A 13,202-nucleotide genomic window follows, 5' to 3' on the forward strand; every position below is an offset into this window, starting at 1 on the left:
AAGAGATTTCAAAAAATAAAAAATATTCATAATAATATAGTATATTTTTAGAAATATACATGGTTGATTAATATAACTATATATGATATTTTATGAAACCAGGTTGCTATAAAAATTAGTAACATGGTCTACTTATATGTTAAATCTATAAACTATATACTTTATATTATGTTGTGTAATATTATTCGTACCTATATCAAAAAGCAAATCATTAAATATTTTAGCATATTTTACAATAGAATAATTTTAATCAATGGATACTAGAAATATCATTTAAAATAGAAATCATGCAAGTTTTAATTTATGTAAATTAATTATTATCCTAATATTTTCAGTGACAACTAATAATTTAATAAAAGTAAAAATATAATATAAAATTGTGTTATATTATAATCATATAATTTTGATATTGTATTAATATATCTATATATTGAATTTGCAAATTTATATAAAATATGATACCTGTAGATTTCTGTAATTAGGCTGCTGCGATGGATCTATACAGATCTGCATAGAAAAAACCGGAAAATTACTCTATTAATTCTCTTAATCCTGAAGTTAAAATTAATTCTATATTTTAATAATCATAACATGAACCATAAAGTTTACTAATTTCGAGAAAACCTTCTACGCTGGGGCTTACAATGCAAGAAAAGTAGGCGCCAATTAATTTTAAAGATAATGAAATCCCGCACACAGAACAAGAGAATTGTCTAATATCATCAAAATACGCATTTAATGAAATTCCAAAACATAAAGCTATCATCACATCATAACTTAACTAACTTAAAACTCATAATAATCGGATAAGCGATTAACAAAGATAATATTTTTAAAACAAAAATGATGCTGCTGTTTAAGGAACAGGATTAGGTCAATAATTCTTAGGCGGAATGTTAAAATAGGTAATCACTAAATAATCCTCATCATAAAATTCTTATTCTTTAAAATTTGAGAATACTACGTCTAAAAGCTTAAGAATGTCAGATTTATCTGTACATAAATAAGCTAAATAATTACCATCATTTAAAGAAATTTATACAGTAGCTCAAATATAATTAACTAAATCAAGACCTATGAGTGGAGGGAATTACCAAACCTCTAACACTAATAGGTTTAATTATTCTTTTAATAACAACAATACAAAATAACTAAAATTATCTAAAGCAACTATTGGCTTAGATTTATGAAGAAAAACATTTGCTATTTAGTTAGAATTGTATTCAAGTTCATACAAATATTTCATTAAATTTTTATGTAAATAAAGTATTAAAGAGTGATTCATTACGACTAAAATACGCTATACCACAAACCAAAGCACGATTCCACTGGCTTGTAATATTATCTAACGCCTGATAATCTTAAACTTAAATTTAATTAACAAATAATTTTTAGTTTGATACAGCAATTTGATTCTTACCATCTTAGAATTTATACTCTTAGGAATGTTTATTTGATAAAGATTCTATAATAAATGCGCTAAATGGTGATTTAAATCGATTAGTTCTATCAGAAAATGAAAATATATTATCCGATATTTATATCTCAAGTTTTCTACTAATAATATCAATAATCTGTTCATTAATATATGAATAGAGCACTAGATAGTGTCTTTTAATTACTAGATAACATATACTCTCTTATTCATTACTTAATACCAACTACACTGGAAAAATATGCATTAATTTTAGAATGACACAATAAATATTATTTTATGTGTTATGTTCCGCCTTTCCTTTTTCCATTCCGATCAATGTCACTCCACAATGTATGGAAGGTCTTTTTTACCTCTAAAGATACAGTGAAAACTGACAATTTCAGTGAAGCATTCCGTGAAGTTTGTCAATTTTCAACGAAAGATGAATTTGCTTACGTGTGGGCTCACCTCTTCAGAGTTTCTTAACTTCCTGCTGGAACTTCGATTTATTTTGTACGTGTCCTAAGTGCAAAATCACACTTACCAACCTGGGAGAATAATATTAACGGAGGAACCTATAAATTCCGTAGAAGTTATGATACTAAAGAAAGATAAATTTAATCAGTTGACAGAATTTGGGAGAAACTTGTATTTGGTGTAGTTTCAGAAGAAACCTAGGAACCTATCATTTCAACGATACAAGCTGTTATTAAACATGATTAAGTTGAATTTGTAATTTGGCACAATGATGTAATTAATAAAAGAACTTTCTCTAGAATTTAATTAAAACTTGGAGATATTTTGGAAACCAAAGTTAACTTAATCATATATCAAACTAATCAAGACTCTATTCTTGATAAGGATAAGCTTAGAAAGCAGGATATTGAAAGGAAGTAAAAATGATTCTTTCGGCAATACATATAATATTTTATAGATATCAAATTTTTATATAATAAATATACTTCATATTTATTTTTACACTTTACCAAAATGACAAAGAATTTACTACACGATTAACTATTTTTAACACAGTCAATTTTAATTTAAATTTTAGGACTATTAACCACCTTTACATAATCGATACTATTATCATATTAAAATTTTGCAACTTAGGATTTTTTAGTAGTACTTTTTTGTTTTTCAATATATTTTGTATTGTTTACTCTAGGTAATCTGTTAGTTTTATATAGTAATTTTTTTACATAGTTAAACAAGGTGAAAAATCCATATCTTACATCAAATAAAACTTTATATTAAGTATTTCCTAGATTTTAATATATACTGAAGTTAGCAGTAGATTTTCATATAAGCTAAAGAGTATTTAATATTACAAAATTAGCTTTCCATGATAGATATTTTATTTTAATTTAGCAAATGTTATCTGTATATTAATTGACTATCTTATTAATTTCAGATACAGAAAAATTAATATTAACAGTTTTTTATGCCTTAATTAATATAAATCTTGTTTATAAGTCAGTGTAACGTTGGGATGTTGCCCTTATTTCATCATTGGGGCTTATTTTTGTTCCAATTACTTTTATGTATATACTAGGAAGAAACAATTAAATAAGTTACTAATATACATTGCAAGTGGAAATTCTTAATAATATGGCCCAAAAAATACGAAATTTATTTGTTAATTCTGTTCCAAAGAGATTAATACCTTTGATTATTGATAAAGAAATAATATCTACAGAAAAATTGATTAATGTAACTATTATTGTTATTTCTATGAAATAAATAGATCCAGGGTTATCTTAAGAAGATATAATTACAATATTATCATAAACTAGTTCATATTTCTAAATTTTGGATTATATTGGTCAATTTTATGGTATTGAAAAAGTAAAATCTAATTCTCATGCTTTTTTCGCATATATTCCAAATAAGAAAACAATGTCGCCACAATAATAATTCTAATTAGCTTCTACTTTCTGTTTGTCCGCTAATGAGGTTGCAAATTTTCTTAATATTACTACATCAGCAGTAATCACAAGAGGTGATTTATTGCTTGGAGTTATACATATTGGAGTAGACTAAATTAATATTGAATCATATGGTAAAAGTGTAGACTTTGCATATAAACTTTCTTAGTTAACATCTTCCGCAGTATCAGTTGAAATTAGCACATTTTATAATACATCATAAACAGACCAAAAAAGTATTATTAACAAGCAAATTAATATTAAAGATAATGAAATTCGGTAACTATGTGAATCAATCGACTTTAAATGGGCTATTTCATAAGTTATTAATAGTGAACCAACTTATTAATTTACGAACAAAAAAGTAATTATTATAAATAGTCATAAAATAATTATGGTCGATATAGTTCCTACTAAATAATGCTAACCTCTTTTTTATGAAATTTTTGAAAAATCTATGGCAATTATAACAAATATAGATAACAATACAAACTATTCATTTTTATCTACTTAATTACAAAATTAAACCCCTTTATGCCCAGTAATTAAGCAAACGAGTAAATCAATTATTAATTTTAATATGTCATCTTAACTCTCCACAGCCTTATAAATTTCTGCTCAAGAAAACAACATACCATTTAACGTTAATATTAACAAAGTAGGCAAATCTTTTTCTAGAAATATTGAATATTTAACCTTGCATACTCAATTAAAACATTCATTAATTGATGAACTTGTTAATTCAGACTGTGATGATGATATTGAGAAAATACAATCTCTAGAAGCATTTACAGAGCCTAGTAACCTTAATTCGGTATCAATTTAAAGCAGACCAACTTCAGAAAAAGGAGTAGAAGGGATATTAAAACCATAATTAGCAAATTTTCTCAACATGGCCCAAAATTCGCAATCAATCAAAAATGTCCATACAAAGTCAGAGATTAGTAACAAGTCATCAGCATTTAACAAACTTAAAATCTAAGCTAATTTGGAAGATACTTCAGAAAGTACAGCAACGACATAATCATATCTTATTACCGATAATTTAATTGCAAACTCTTAAGAGTTTCTCACAACAGTAAAAGGCCAGATTAACAATAATGATACAATTTAGTCTTCCAAGAAATTTTTATAAATTCAGGCTGAAAACACCTTATTTGAGTAATTGATAAGTATATAGAAAAAAGAATAATCTGAATTGTCAGTTTCCTAGTATATCTTTTAAACCATCAAATTCGTCCAGTTAGTTTCCTAATATTCATGTAATTAGCTAAAATTAAACCCTTCTTTTTTCTATATTCTTATTAATCGGCAATCTAAATTTTACTTTTCTTTCGAGTTATAATTAGTAACCTGTTAATTCTTTATTACTATTTTCAGCACCTTTTTAAACTTAATTCCTCCTTTTTAAATTTAGATTCTAGGTGTAACTTGCTCGTTTTCACTCGCTTATACGTCATTAGTTGTCATTTTGATGTTATTATCATTCACTAATTTTCTATTTACGTCCCAATTTGATACTTTGCAACATAAATATCAAAAAGAGGCTACAAAACAGAACCTAAAAATTTTTATTAACTATAACACTGTATAATTGCGTCAGTACTAATATATCCACCGGATTGTTTTTTCACTAGTTTTGAATTTGCGTATCATTTTATTGATAAAAGTTATTGAGAATTATGACTTTAATATCAGTATTCAATAACATTCTATCTATTTTATAATTGTGTTTTGCTTTTAATAACTGTAATATACAGCCATTTAGCTTACCCAGCTACTGTACTATTCTGCTCCTCTATAATTTTTAACGATCAATTTTGAAATTTTTGTGATCTAGTCATCTATAACCTTACTGTTTTTGCTTATCTAGCATCCTTATTTCTTTCCAGTTTTTTTGTTCATTTTCACTCTAATAGTAATAATTTCAATCTCATCGCTAAAACAGCACTTCATTAATTCATCAATGAACCTAAAAATTGGAGACTAGATTAATATTGGTCGCAAGCTTCTCAAATCATCTTAGCCATTATTGGCTATGGATGCCATGCTAGCAGTACGAAACCAGTAACAATTTCCAACCTTAGTAAAATAGTTTCCTTTTCTTAAAAAATTTAATAGCTGTGTAATCGAGCTTAAAAGTTGTGAATAACTATTTTAGGTCTCATAAAAAAGCAATATATTCGCCCATTATATCAAGTTGAACAGTTCATTAAACCCACTTATCAAATTCTAAAATACCATATATTTGAAATTCGGTGTATTAGAACTAAAAAATCTTAACTTGAACCATTATCAGAGATTATTATTTTTTATAGATTAGCTGTATCAATAATTCTCGCAGCGTATTTAATATTCAGTAAACGTACACATAGCAAAGGTCTCCGCAAATGGCTTTTAACTGCTAGCCTACCCTGGCTTGATTAAGCATTTTAATGGAAAATTTGATTTTTTGAATGAAGATACTGTTAATCTTCCTGGATTTTTGACAAGTAAGGAGTTAATTTAGTGTTATGATTAATTAACAATTGTTATATCTATTGCTCTAGGGTTCATGCACGACTATGTCGATTTGAGTAAGAAATTAAATATTTAGAAATGCACTGCTAAATGTGTTATTTCATTTGGCTCTGGTTATGGGACAATACTAGGCAGTTAGATGGCTAGGTTTGATATTATTGGCAAGCTCATGAAAGATGCAAAAAGCGAATTTATTGACTGTGAAAATGAAGCTATTCAACTTAGTCCTGGAGCATTAGAGTTATTGAAAGCTGGATAATCTATGTTTTTGAAGTATATTTAGCGTCTTGAAACACAGGAAAGTGTAGGGGGAAGCAATTAACGTCAGAACTATGACAGCGAAATTGTAAGTTTTTAGGTTAATGAGAAAAGATAAGTTGAGGGGTTTAAGTGAGCTAATGTTTGTTTTTGTAGCTTATATGAGGATATGAGATTTTTAAATTTAAATTTATATTCTATAGTGTAGAATAATGAGCTAAACTTTTTAGTTATTAAAGTATAAATATTATATGTTATCTATTATAAAATATAATTAATATCAAATTTGTTTTGATTTAAAGGGGTTTATTTAGAGATATTAAGTAAAATAATATATAATAAATCACTGCATTATAAATATATTAATAAACAATATTAACATATGTCTGTTAGTATTATCATGAATATTTTTAAAGATAAGATATATTAGTAAGCTTAACCAAACAAATAGTAAATTTATCTCTAAGTTTCATTTTAGTGAGCGATGCTACCTCCGCGGGGACGAGTAACCGCATCCCTCGCTTTAGCGCGCAGCTGAGCTACCTTTATTGTGGATTAAATACTATCCATAGCGCACCGAAGCATCGGCTTCCTAATCTTCGTGGGTTAGGGTGACGTGCCGTGCCACCATTACCATTTCACCAGAGCATCAGATTCTCCTGCTACACCATAAATGCTGGGTATGCGGGCTAGGCTGCAGGTCCGTGACAGAGGCCGATATGACCCTTCGCAACTCTATTGCTCGATGCAGCTATGCGGCAGGGCGCCCTCGGACGCGTAGCAGGATGCCATGTAGAGCTTAATTGGGCCTCCCGGCTGCCTCACACCTAGGTGGTGGGAAGCGTCCCCACCAGACCAGGCACCTAAATCCGGCGTGTGGGCCTTTACTATGGGAATATATGGACCGCTTCCGCACACATCGCTCCGATCCGGAGACTGCACGGGAAAACTGCAGCCCGTACCGCTGCTGAGTACCCGCCCGTGGCCGGCACGCATCTGTGATGGACCGGACCAAATTCTGGTATATCCGTATATACGCAATAAAAGCCGCCCGAGGTGAAATAATTTACCCACTTCACTATCAAATGGCCGACTACCGACCTGCAGCAGAGAGGCTCTACAAGGCTATGAAGGGGCTCGGCACGGACGAGGCCACCCTCATAGATGTTGCGGCCTCACACACGGCGGATGAACGCCTGGCCATCGCCGAGGCCTTCGCGGGGCTCTACGGCGACACGCTCGAGAAGTGGCTCAAGAAGGAGCTGTCCGGACACCTGGAGAAGCTGATGGTGCAGCTCTTCAAGGGCCGCTACCAGATGTGGGCGCAGTACCTGGACGACGCTGTGCGGGGCGCCGGCACCGACGAGAAGCTGCTCATCGAAATGATATTCCTCATGAGCGACCAGGACCAGCAGCGTGTTGAGGTGGAGTACCGCAAGCTCTTCAACAAGGACCTCACAAAGACCATTGAGGGCGATATCTCCATCGGCCACTGGGCAAAACTCATCAGGGCCTGGCTGCACGCCAAGAACGACGCGCCCGCTAATCCAGAGAAGATTGCGGACGACCTCTGGGCGGCGGCGAAGGGAGCTGGCACTGACGAGCAGGTCTTCATGCAGGTTCTCGCCAACTGCCAGCCAGATGTCTACCACCAGGCATGCGACGCCTTCCTGCGCAAGTACCGCAAGGACGTCGCCGAGGTCATCAAGCGCGAGTTCTCCGGGAAGTCCGAGAAGGCCTTCCTCGCGGCCCACTACTCACTCTTCGACAAGCGCCAGTCTATCGCCCGCAACCTATACCTCAGCTATAAGGGCGCCGGCACCGACGAGGCCCGCCTTATAAGGCAGACTGTGCTCTTCAGCGACCAGCTCCGCGGCTAGCAGCTGGTGGAGGCCTACAAGATCTTCGGCGACGTTGTGAAAGACACCAAGCGCGACCTCTCGGGCAAGTTCGAGAAGGCTGTCCTCGCCGTATGGGGCCTGAGCTGAGAGATTTCCTCACTTTCCCTTCCCCCCGAGCCGCCCGTACACCTGCAGGTTGTGGAAGTTCGCCACCAGGCGCACTCGCAGCGCGATCACCCTCTCCACCTCGCGAGCGCAGAGGTCGGTACGCTCCTGTAGGATGGAATGCGTCCGCGCCGGCTGCACCGTGAAGCTACGCAGGTAGGCGAACTCGGGGTCCTCCAGTGCTACCCGCATCTGGCACTTTAGCTCGTGGAAGGCCCCCGTTATCCTGCGCCGAGCGTCCCGGGGCGTCTCGGCCTGTCGGAAGCGCCGGAACGCCTCATTCCAGTCCGGGACCTCCCAACGTGGGTGGCGGGGCTCGCTCGGGAAGGCGCAACCCTGAAGGAGCTTGGAGGTAGAGATTACCGGTGCGAAATTTCGTGCTGGTGATGTGAGGAAGAACGTATGGTATGTTGCATCTAGGTCTGTACGGAGAGGACTTATCACTGTACACTAGGTTACTGATCTAAATTAACGTTATATTTTTAGTTAATGAATAGCTGGCTATGGAATCTGCTAAATAGAAGTTTGTATAAAAGAAGCTGGTAATGATGTAAAGCAGTATCCCGGAAGCTTAAAAAGAGAAGTACTGATTTTCTTAGTTTGTTTTGGTGGTTGAGTAATTGATAGTACTTGCTGAACTACATTCTGCCGTCTTCCTAATCTCATATTTCTTGGACGAGTATTTAATATAATAATATATTAGATCAAAATGCTCTCTAATTTTTAAGATGAACTTAACAATGATTTGGAATACCAACAACTTTTAGATGATTGTTTGGGAGAACTTAGCTAACAATTTACATAATTTTAACATGCATCTATCCCGGTAATCTAGGAAAATTACATTGCTCGTAACGAAGCCCTTTCCCGATGCTATACATAATTATCTTCTTATAAGCAAAAACTTGCTTTTGCATAGAAACAAGTTTAAACAGCATCTGTTCAATTTCAACGTGATGCATGTGCACGAGCCATATATATCGGAAATGAATATGCTGAACGCTTCCAAAAAGAACGTGATAGACGATAGGCCGTGTTAGATAAACTTAGAGATGATGAAGCTTATATTCTTAAATAGGCATCTCGTTTTCGACATTTATTAGAGGTGCATCGTGAAAGACTAGGCTAGAACCCATTATGGTAACAGGGTTTCAATAGGAAAGGGTTGGATTTTTATGAACGTACTAAGGGCATTGAAGCACGGCTAGGTACATTAGATTTGAACGATGTAGAAAATTAGTGTAGTAAATATGTTCAAAGCCATAAAATTCTCGTTGCGGAAATTGAGCGTATGAAGGAAACTAGAAATAATGAATCGCGCGCAAATAGTTCCATGGACTTGGATCTAGATACAGGATACCAAATAGCTGAACATTATTTAAATTTACAACCTGGTTAAACGTTAGGTGATTTGGTAGATGCAGAATATCGCTAAAACGAAAGTTAGTAATTACGAGCTGTTGAAGATGACCCTGAACCTGAGGAGGATGCAGTATTGGTGGATTTTGAGTGAACAGTAAATATTATTAAAGTATATTATAAATTACTTATTTAAGTTTCAAGCATTTTCGCTGAATTCTATTTTTAGTTTATGATTATTATTAAAAAACTTTATTTAATAAAATTATTTTAAGGTATAACATAATAAATATATTAAACACAAACAACCATCACTATCCATTCATCTAGTTGAGAACTTATTTCTCCTTATCCGTCATTTCTTCATTTCCAGTTGTCATTTTCCTTAAAACTTCTCTGAGTGTTTCAATTTTTTCCCATTTTGGTGCAAAAACTGCCAAATATCCCGTCCTAAGACAGTCGTTTTCTAGAAGCTTAGGCTCATTTTCAAGTCGTGTATTTTGTTCTAAAAGCTTGAAGGAAACTGGAGATTTAACTTCGATTCCATTAATCTAGACTAAAGTCTCATTAATTTTAACAAAATGTGCATTATGTTTGTTTTTACCAACTATTTTTTGCAAGTCAAAATTTTTAAAAACAACAGATGAAATTTTCCCAAAGGTCTAAGTATAAGAAGGTGACATAAATAATACCAAAATGCCATTTCTATGGATTTTGAAGGTAAATTTTGGTGTTTCGAAGGTCTCGTATTAATGCTCATTTTGAGCTAGCTAAGACATTTTAGGAGTGGAAAGGTCAAATTTCAGATTTCAGTGAATCAACGCAGCCCTAGAGTAATTTTGTTAACTTATCACTTGATGACATTTTCCAACCTCTACGAAGTTTGTCTATTTTATTTAGAAGGGTCGAGTTAAGTTACTCAATAGAATGGAAGAACTATTCAGCATTTTATTTTATTTCTGTAGAAATTTATTCTTATTAATTATCATCAGTTAAAGATTCGAGGTTGTCAATTTTTTCTAGAATTGACGCAATTTACAATAAAAGATCAGAATATGGATCCATTATTTAATTTATAATGTAAATAGAATAATAATATAATAATCGAAATTCAATTTGTGTCTACTATTTACTACAGGATTTAAATACAACCCTATGATTGCTTCCATTAATCTAAACATAACGCAACGATTTCTTAGCACCCTGCTGTTTCACCATCTCCCATTTAGTAAATAATGAATATTTAAATGACATTCATCGCGACAGACCAATCCCAGCTTGCTGGGTTTAATATTAGGGTTCTTTATATAATAATCAATAAACTTGTTCTAAATCCAGATAAACGATAATTTTCTGAAATTCCAAACCCTGTATATGAAAATCTTCCTGATTTTTATGGCTAAAACTTAGCTCCTAAAATCAAAAGAAATAATGCTATTGTGCATGATCCAGATTCTAAAAATAATTTCTTTTCCCATGAAGTATTGTATAAGAATGATTACTATTCTAAAAACTAAATAAGAGATTAAACCGAATCTAGTTATTCATATGAAATTTAAACTACAGATTCTGGAATTTAAGACATTAGATATTAATATTATTGATTAAATAAAGAATAGTCCTTTTCAGTGGTAAATCTTAATGAATGTGGCTAAGAAATAGGAATTTCTAATTCAGAAAGCTTAATCAACTCAAAACTCAGTCCAAAGACATCAGATAAATAGTTAATAGCTAAATATACAGTTTTTATAGGATACTTCAAATTTTGTATAATTATTGACTAAAATAAATGATTCTATATAATGCAGTGATCAAATTTAATAGAGAAAAATTATAATTGTAATATTGTTTTGATTATAAACTCTTACATATCATTAAAATTATTTTCTAGTAGAAACATAAATAGTGTTACAGTTATTTCTATAGATGCAATACATTCATATTATTATAATTGATAGTTAACTATTAAATGTAATAAATTATAAATAGTGATGTAAAACGCAATTTTACCATTTAAAGATAATACACTAATATCTTATTAAGAAATAAAATCGAATAAAACAAATATCTCAATATTATTTTGGTAATAGTTATCTTAAATAGCGCGAGAAATAAACTATAAAATAAATGTGGTCTCGTTTCTCTAAATTATTTTGTCATTATATACTTTTTAGATAAACTGTGATAGCTACATATATTTATGTAGCTTAAAGCTAATATTATCTCGTAACCATATTAATTTTTCCTTTAATGGAAAAGAATAGTCCACAGATTTTTCATTAACACTCTGAATGAAATACTCCATTACTAATTTCATTCATTTATCATTATATAATATATAATTAATATACCTTCCACTCTAGTAATGTCACTTTTAGATATTTGTAAAAAATCATATTAAGATTTTCTTTCTACAAATTAATTACAAGCCGCAGTACTATTAGATGGGGTATAGCATTTTGCAGTTTTTTAAAATGTTTGTTACGTTGATGAAAATTCACCATCACCAGTTCAGGCCGCAGTATTACTTATAGCTCTTCAAAAACTATACTTAGATTTGAAAATTACCCCATAAGATCGTAGAGAGATTTACAAAAACATGAATAAGATTTACCGTCAAGTCGTTGAGGAAACAAAAACTGAACAGCTCGAAGCAGCTATAATGGTGGATTTCGCCTTATCTATTGTAAATGCAAAAGAACCTGAGAATAACTTCTCCCATACACCATAACTAGCAAACCGAGAATATTAAATCACAGCTTTTTATATGACAGCAAAAATGGAAGATTTCGTGGATCTAAATGATTGGGAAGACGAAATCAACTCATTTTAATACCAAAAACCTAGCTATATCAAAAAATTCGAAATATATCCCATCAAAGAAGGGAACTGTGAGGTATTAACTGCAAACAATTACGAAATACCTGAAATTTGGCAAAAAGAAGAGAAAAACATAATAGAAGCGAAAATAGATCTACTCAACTCCCAGATAACCACAGAGTATCAAAACCACCCATTCACAACCAGCAACCATCAGCTCAAAATTGACCCAAAAATTAACTTTTTCTACCCCAGAAAACAACTTTTTGACGCTGATTTCGTAGCCGCGATTTCAAAGCAAACGGCCATCCAGCCAGTCGTGAAACTAAGCAAATTGAAGCATCAAAAATTTTACTTTTTGATTCCTAAAAACTCTGATTCTAACGAATTCGACGAGCGCAATTTCTTCTACTTCTTAACAAAGGGAAAGTACGTGAGTTTCAACTCAATTTCTGCGTTTGGAAGAACGTGGAGCGACTAGAAAAAGGACTCGGAAGAGGGCAAAAATATTGTCCCGGAGGTCGTTCTGGACGCTGCAAATTTGCACGTGAAGATTGGAAGTGTTGATATCACTTTTATTAGTTAATTTGAAAAGTACAAATAGAACGACGTAGTAAAAATGAAGGGAATTAGAAAGTACTTCATTGAGGAGGGGCGGCTCATCGGGCTGATTCAGAGCGAGAGTGTTTTGAAAGAATTGCAGCAAAACGCTATTTACAATGATGATGTTTTCAAACTTGCTGCGGAACACAAAATGAGTGTTTTCAACTTTTTCAGGGATGAAAGCAAGTAGGGGGTGAACTACTTCAAAATCTATAAAACTAACGAAGAGAACGTGGCGAGCGTGAAGAAAATATGGAAATTGCTGATGCAAAGGATTCAGTGAAATTATTT

At 32.9% G+C, this 13,202-nt stretch overlaps 10 protein-coding genes across 10 annotated transcripts; 6 read left to right on the top strand and 4 right to left on the bottom strand. All coding sequences in view use genetic code 6, as the record gives it.

The window, feature by feature from the left end:
* Window positions 1-455: 455 nt before the first annotated feature.
* On the top strand, window positions 456-1,190 carry SS50377_24370 (uncharacterized protein; the record flags this gene model as incomplete). Its single annotated transcript, XM_067908213.1, has 1 exon — window positions 456-1,190. The coding sequence occupies one exon, from the start codon at window positions 456-458 to the stop codon at window positions 1,188-1,190; it is 735 nt and encodes a 244-aa protein (XP_067765187.1).
* Window positions 1,191-1,753: 563 nt separating this feature from the next.
* Window positions 1,754-2,320, top strand: SS50377_24371 (Eukaryotic translation initiation factor 4E like protein; the record flags this gene model as incomplete). Its single annotated transcript, XM_067908214.1, has 1 exon — window positions 1,754-2,320. One exon carries the CDS (start codon window positions 1,754-1,756, stop codon window positions 2,318-2,320), a length of 567 nt encoding a protein of 188 aa, XP_067765188.1.
* A 471-nt stretch (window positions 2,321-2,791) lies between these two features.
* On the top strand, window positions 2,792-6,259 carry SS50377_24372 (Transmembrane domain-containing protein; the record flags this gene model as incomplete). The annotated part of the gene is made up of 1 exon (XM_067908215.1): window positions 2,792-6,259. The coding sequence occupies one exon, from the start codon at window positions 2,792-2,794 to the stop codon at window positions 6,257-6,259; it is 3,468 nt and encodes a 1,155-aa protein (XP_067765189.1).
* Window positions 6,260-7,208: 949 nt separating this feature from the next.
* SS50377_24373 (Annexin 9) lies at window positions 7,209-8,111 on the top strand (the record flags this gene model as incomplete). Its single annotated transcript, XM_067908216.1, has 1 exon — window positions 7,209-8,111. The coding sequence occupies one exon, from the start codon at window positions 7,209-7,211 to the stop codon at window positions 8,109-8,111; it is 903 nt and encodes a 300-aa protein (XP_067765190.1).
* A 9-nt stretch (window positions 8,112-8,120) lies between these two features.
* SS50377_24374 (uncharacterized protein) lies at window positions 8,121-8,795 on the bottom strand (the record flags this gene model as incomplete). The annotated part of the gene is made up of 1 exon (XM_067908217.1): window positions 8,121-8,795. The coding sequence occupies one exon, from the start codon at window positions 8,793-8,795 to the stop codon at window positions 8,121-8,123; it is 675 nt and encodes a 224-aa protein (XP_067765191.1).
* Window positions 8,796-8,838: 43 nt separating this feature from the next.
* On the top strand, window positions 8,839-9,642 carry SS50377_24375 (uncharacterized protein; the record flags this gene model as incomplete). Its single annotated transcript, XM_067908218.1, has 1 exon — window positions 8,839-9,642. The coding sequence occupies one exon, from the start codon at window positions 8,839-8,841 to the stop codon at window positions 9,640-9,642; it is 804 nt and encodes a 267-aa protein (XP_067765192.1).
* A 157-nt stretch (window positions 9,643-9,799) lies between these two features.
* SS50377_24376 (putative glycine cleavage system H protein) lies at window positions 9,800-10,267 on the bottom strand (the record flags this gene model as incomplete). The annotated part of the gene is made up of 1 exon (XM_067908219.1): window positions 9,800-10,267. One exon carries the CDS (start codon window positions 10,265-10,267, stop codon window positions 9,800-9,802), a length of 468 nt encoding a protein of 155 aa, XP_067765193.1.
* A 16-nt stretch (window positions 10,268-10,283) lies between these two features.
* Window positions 10,284-10,553, bottom strand: SS50377_24377 (uncharacterized protein; the record flags this gene model as incomplete). The annotated part of the gene is made up of 1 exon (XM_067908220.1): window positions 10,284-10,553. One exon carries the CDS (start codon window positions 10,551-10,553, stop codon window positions 10,284-10,286), a length of 270 nt encoding a protein of 89 aa, XP_067765194.1.
* Window positions 10,554-10,599: 46 nt separating this feature from the next.
* Window positions 10,600-11,073, bottom strand: SS50377_24378 (uncharacterized protein; the record flags this gene model as incomplete). Its single annotated transcript, XM_067908221.1, has 1 exon — window positions 10,600-11,073. One exon carries the CDS (start codon window positions 11,071-11,073, stop codon window positions 10,600-10,602), a length of 474 nt encoding a protein of 157 aa, XP_067765195.1.
* Window positions 11,074-11,853: 780 nt separating this feature from the next.
* Window positions 11,854-13,194, top strand: SS50377_24379 (uncharacterized protein; the record flags this gene model as incomplete). Its single annotated transcript, XM_067908222.1, has 1 exon — window positions 11,854-13,194. The coding sequence occupies one exon, from the start codon at window positions 11,854-11,856 to the stop codon at window positions 13,192-13,194; it is 1,341 nt and encodes a 446-aa protein (XP_067765196.1).
* Between the last annotated feature and the right edge of the window lie 8 nt (window positions 13,195-13,202).

This window comes from Spironucleus salmonicida, chromosome 4, assembly GCF_000497125.1.
Source record: "Spironucleus salmonicida strain ATCC 50377 chromosome 4, whole genome shotgun sequence".
In the NCBI taxonomy this organism is placed as follows: Eukaryota; Fornicata; order Diplomonadida; family Hexamitidae; genus Spironucleus; species Spironucleus salmonicida.